The sequence below is a fragment of the Mizuhopecten yessoensis genome, unplaced genomic scaffold (genome assembly GCF_002113885.1).
Source record: "Mizuhopecten yessoensis strain PY_sf001 unplaced genomic scaffold, ASM211388v2 scaffold8229, whole genome shotgun sequence".
Taxonomy (NCBI): Eukaryota; Metazoa; Mollusca; class Bivalvia; order Pectinida; family Pectinidae; genus Mizuhopecten; species Mizuhopecten yessoensis.
Window position 1 is genome coordinate 13,210 of NW_018407443.1, and position 4,593 is coordinate 17,802.

At 34.3% G+C, this 4,593-nt stretch overlaps 1 protein-coding gene across 1 annotated transcript in view; it reads right to left on the reverse strand.

The window, feature by feature from the left end:
* Nucleotides 1-884: 884 nt before the first annotated feature.
* LOC110455469 (fibrinolytic enzyme, isozyme C-like) overlaps nt 885-4,593 on the reverse strand; it is a 7,167-nt gene continuing 3,458 nt past the window's right edge. The window contains exons 3-6 of the mRNA XM_021505629.1: nt 2,740-2,897; nt 1,876-1,948; nt 1,255-1,432; nt 885-1,036 (exon numbers count right to left, since the gene is read on the reverse strand). Coding sequence (XP_021361304.1) covers nt 885-1,036; nt 1,255-1,432; nt 1,876-1,948; nt 2,740-2,897 — 561 coding nt within the window. The remainder of the gene's footprint in view (nt 1,037-1,254; nt 1,433-1,875; nt 1,949-2,739; nt 2,898-4,593) is intronic.

Here is a 4,593-nt window from a genome sequence, read left to right on the forward strand (position 1 = left end):
ATCAGGAACCGTGGATGCGAGACGCGTGAAACTGATAGCGTTTGAAGTGAGTGATCTTGCGACGGAGCACAGGTTCGTTACAAAATGTCTGAAATGTTAAGTGTGCTGTGGCTCATATCAGTAGGTCTGTAACATATCAGTGCTGATCAGTGCAGTGTAACAGACGATATTTCTGATAAATTGCATGAGCGTTACAATTGTTTTCATTGCCGGCATTGGTGATTTCAACCGATGTGCATTTTGTACGATATTGCAGACCTTGGTCTTGTTTTCGTTGTAATAAAAGGTTTTTTTATTTTATTTTTTATTTTGCACATAAATTTACAATGACATTGTCAAATCTCACAATGCCCAGCGATATTTCAGCAGCCGTCATGCTTATTTATATTGGATATTGTAGTTCCGGTCAGTGTTGTATTAATACGCTAAGAATTGTGTCACGTGATGCATGATAATTAAAGTCCCATCAACGAAACAGCTTCCAAAGAGGCTATATAGTGACAATGCCATGCAAATGTAAATATACTAATATATAGTCACACAATTGACCACTTACATTAACTAATATATTACCACAAAGCCAACTACTTACATTACATTACACTAATATATAGTCACACAATTAACCACTTACATTCATTAATATATAGCCACACAATTAACCACTTACATTCATCAATATATAGCCACACATTCAACTACTTACATAACATTACACTAATATATAGTCACACAATTAACCACTTTCATTCATTAATATATAGCCACACATTCAACTACTTACATAACATTACACTAATATATAGTCACACAATTAACCACCTTCATTACATTAACTAATATATAGCCATACAATTAACCACTTACATTACATTAACCTATAGCTATTCGCTTACGTTACATGCACTGCGCTCTCCATCGCCGTAGACACAAACGTGACAAGATCGACATATGTTGTTCCCCCATTGTCCCTCGCACGCCGAGTCAGTTATAACGCTCATTTCGGCCTCCTGCAGATTGTCCGGAATACTGCTAGCTATGATATTAAATACAAAGTATACAGAAAAAATTGACATCATAGAATCACGTATTAACACAGTGATATAGCTTTAAATCAACGGACATAATTGCTTTGTAATAAAATTCTTTTCGTTCAGTTTTTAAGAATAATTTTGATGTTAATGATGACCTTGGATTTTGCCAAAATATTGAACCAAATTATTTATTTTAATTGATTTCTGGGAGTGAACTTACTACCGCCGTTAGTGTTACCCCAGCCGGTGATCCTACACAATGCTCCTTCTGCTAGGTCGTTGTTAGAACGCTGTGTCAAACTGATTGGCTGCGCGTTCCCGTTAAAGCTCATTGCTTGTACCTTCATTATTGCAATATCGTTCGGAAATCCTCCAGAGCCAACACCATAGTTTTCATGCTGCCAAGTAAAAATATGTCACCGCTACATATTTTATAAATTATAGATTAAGTTTGGCCTGCTGTATCCAATAAGAAGATAGTATGACGCAATTGCTGATGCACTCCCTGTGTCTAACGAGAAATATCACCAACACCAATCGGTAACCTTCATTTCATTAGGTGATAATTGATGTTATAGTTTTGTCCTTGATTATGAAACTCGAAAACATACATTTATATGTACAGCTAAATAAATACTACTAGGCAAACGAAAACATACTTTTAAAAGTTATCTATTTTTATCGCCAACCACTAATTTGATATGTCATTCACTAACGCGATCACTATCGGTCTTATTAACTATAAAATTGTTGTCACGCGACATTAGGACTATTTCAAAATATCAAATACTTTTTGTATTATGTAGAATCTTATGTATAAACAATGATAAAGAACACTTACCAGCTTGGTAGAAGTAACACTGACACTGTAACCAGTTGCTAATGCTCCACTACCGTACCGTATACTGTAAGTCCTGTAATAAACATATCGTTATTATCCACTACCGTACCGTATGCTGTAAGTCCTGTAATAAACATATCGTTATTATCCACTACCATACCGTATGCTTTAAGTCCTATAATAAACATATCGTTATTATCCAACTACCGTTCCGTATGCTTTTAAGTACTAAAATAAACCTATCGTTATTATCCACTGCCGTACCGTATGCTTTAAGTCCTATAATAAACATATCGTTATTATCCAACTACCGTTCCGTAGGCTTTTAAGTCCTAAAATAAACATATCGTTATTATCCACTGCCGTACCGTATGCTTTAAGTCCTATAACAAACATATCGTTAGTATCCACTACCGTACCGTATGCTTTAAGTCCTATAACAAACATATCATTATTATCCACTACCGTACCGTATGCTGTTAGTCCTGTAATAATTATATCGTTATTATCCACTACCGTACCGTATGCTGTAAGTCCTGTTATAAACATATCGTTACTATCCACTGACTGCACCGTACACTGTAAACCTTTCATTAACATATTAATAGTATCCACTTCCGTACCGTACACTGTTAAACGCTATAATTAACATATCATTATTATATAATCTACAGAATTGAAAATTAGAAATTAGTGTATACAAAGCATTTAACATTATCTAATCACCTTTAATAGGATTTCTTGTGATAATAAAGAAACTCGAATTCCAAAACGCGATAATTTAAAAGTGTTTTGTCCTCAATTCACAAAGTGATCATCTTAATTCATATTTAAAAGTGTAATATTGTAAATGACAACTCTTACCGAGCAGCATTCCCTAGACAATGGGCAGCGGTCAGGACAGTAGTTTCATCAAGGATGACACCTCCACATATATGGGAGTTCCAAGATCGGATTGACACCTGCCAAGGATTTTCACTGATTTGGCCATCCGAGCCTCCGATAATCCTACTATGGGACAGCTGAAGACAAAAGACACCTAATTATTTCATCGCATGGCCAATGGGATATTGAATAATGTTTTTTTCCCTATGACATAGGACTACACACTTGTTAATTTTAAAAGGGCAGATAGGATTTTGTGAAGATATGGATTAAAAAAGAGGTACGGACGGATATATATAATGAATGTCAGAATATATATTTAGGTGAAGTTAAGTGAAGGAATGGAATAGATGTGACCTGATGCGGTCAGGTGTAAGTGAAGTGGGGACGTAGTTAGTGTCTTAATCAGGTCATGTGTTAGTGTATGCTTATGTAGTTCTCCTGTTGAGGACTCTGATCACTTCTTCTTCCATTGTACTCTGTATACTAATCAAAGGCAANTACATGTTAGACTTTTATCATATTTGTAATTTTCAACAGATAAAAGAGACTTAAACTCATGGTTGAAATAGCTGAAAAAAACCCATATATTTTAAAACGTAGTATTTACATTTTGCAGTTTAATATATATGGGGGAATGACTACATTTTGAAAAGTAAATATACTAATTGAACGGTTTTGTTTATGTCGTGACTTGCATGCCATGAAGCAGGTATAACTGAAGATGCAGTAAATATCCCTTTCAGATTATGTGTTAACGTTAACAAGATTCTGGTTATCGTCAGTGTATTTTTTATTAGACATTTAATCTGAGAGCTACATTTATAAAAGCCTCGTCAATAAAACAATATTGACATAGCAGCAATCTCACGAGACTTAAGTATCCAGAGTATGCAAACATCGTTTAGAAGCCGAGAGGCATTTGTCACATGGTTAAGAATGAAAAGCTGTAATAACCAAAAATCACAAATTGATTTGTAGTTGCAGTAATGATTTTGATTACATTAATAGGTCAACGATAGCCTATATAGAAAGATGTAACACACAAACGGGACCCAGTGAAGTCAAGTTATATTCTTAGGTTTCAAGAAAGGGGTGAGTAACAATTACATATGTCTATACAAAATAATAATATTTGGTCTAAACCCAATTAATCGAAATATTATTTCCTGCAATCTCAGAGGCGATCATCTTCCTAACGAATGGCAACTAAAGCTTTCAGTGTTTGAAGCTATATCAGAACCGGTTATGAAACTCAGTAAGGTTATATGGGGAATTATATGAGGAAAATGCAAGAAAAGAAAGAGTAACGACAAGATTATTTTTTTCGATTATTTCAGAAAAGAAATTCGTCAAAGGAACCTGACAAGAATGAAAAGGTTAATGGGTTAATGGGTGTTTGAATAATTAAGATGATAAAGTACCAAATACTTTGGTTCAACAATTAAAAAAACAGCTATCAGATAGTGAAGTTCTTAAAGCTATCAATATTTCAACCGCAATTTTATTTGAAAGAAAAATAATATAGCCATGAACTATAATTATTGTTATAATAACGTATCTTTATATCATGGGATGACTATCAAAAGATTGTTTTTATCTCATAATGTACTGTTATCCATTGATTATAACCATGCCAGATATTTTGGCATATTAACCCATGTAATATGACCTATCAGCCCTGTGATTGGTTATAAGTTTCAACTGTTTCAATTGTGATGTCACGCCTAGAACAAGTACATCACATCACAGACTTACGCAATGGAGTCAAAATGGCGGCTTTTTACATTTCAAGGTTGCATGAAAATTGTCGTTTTACACGAATAAATGCCA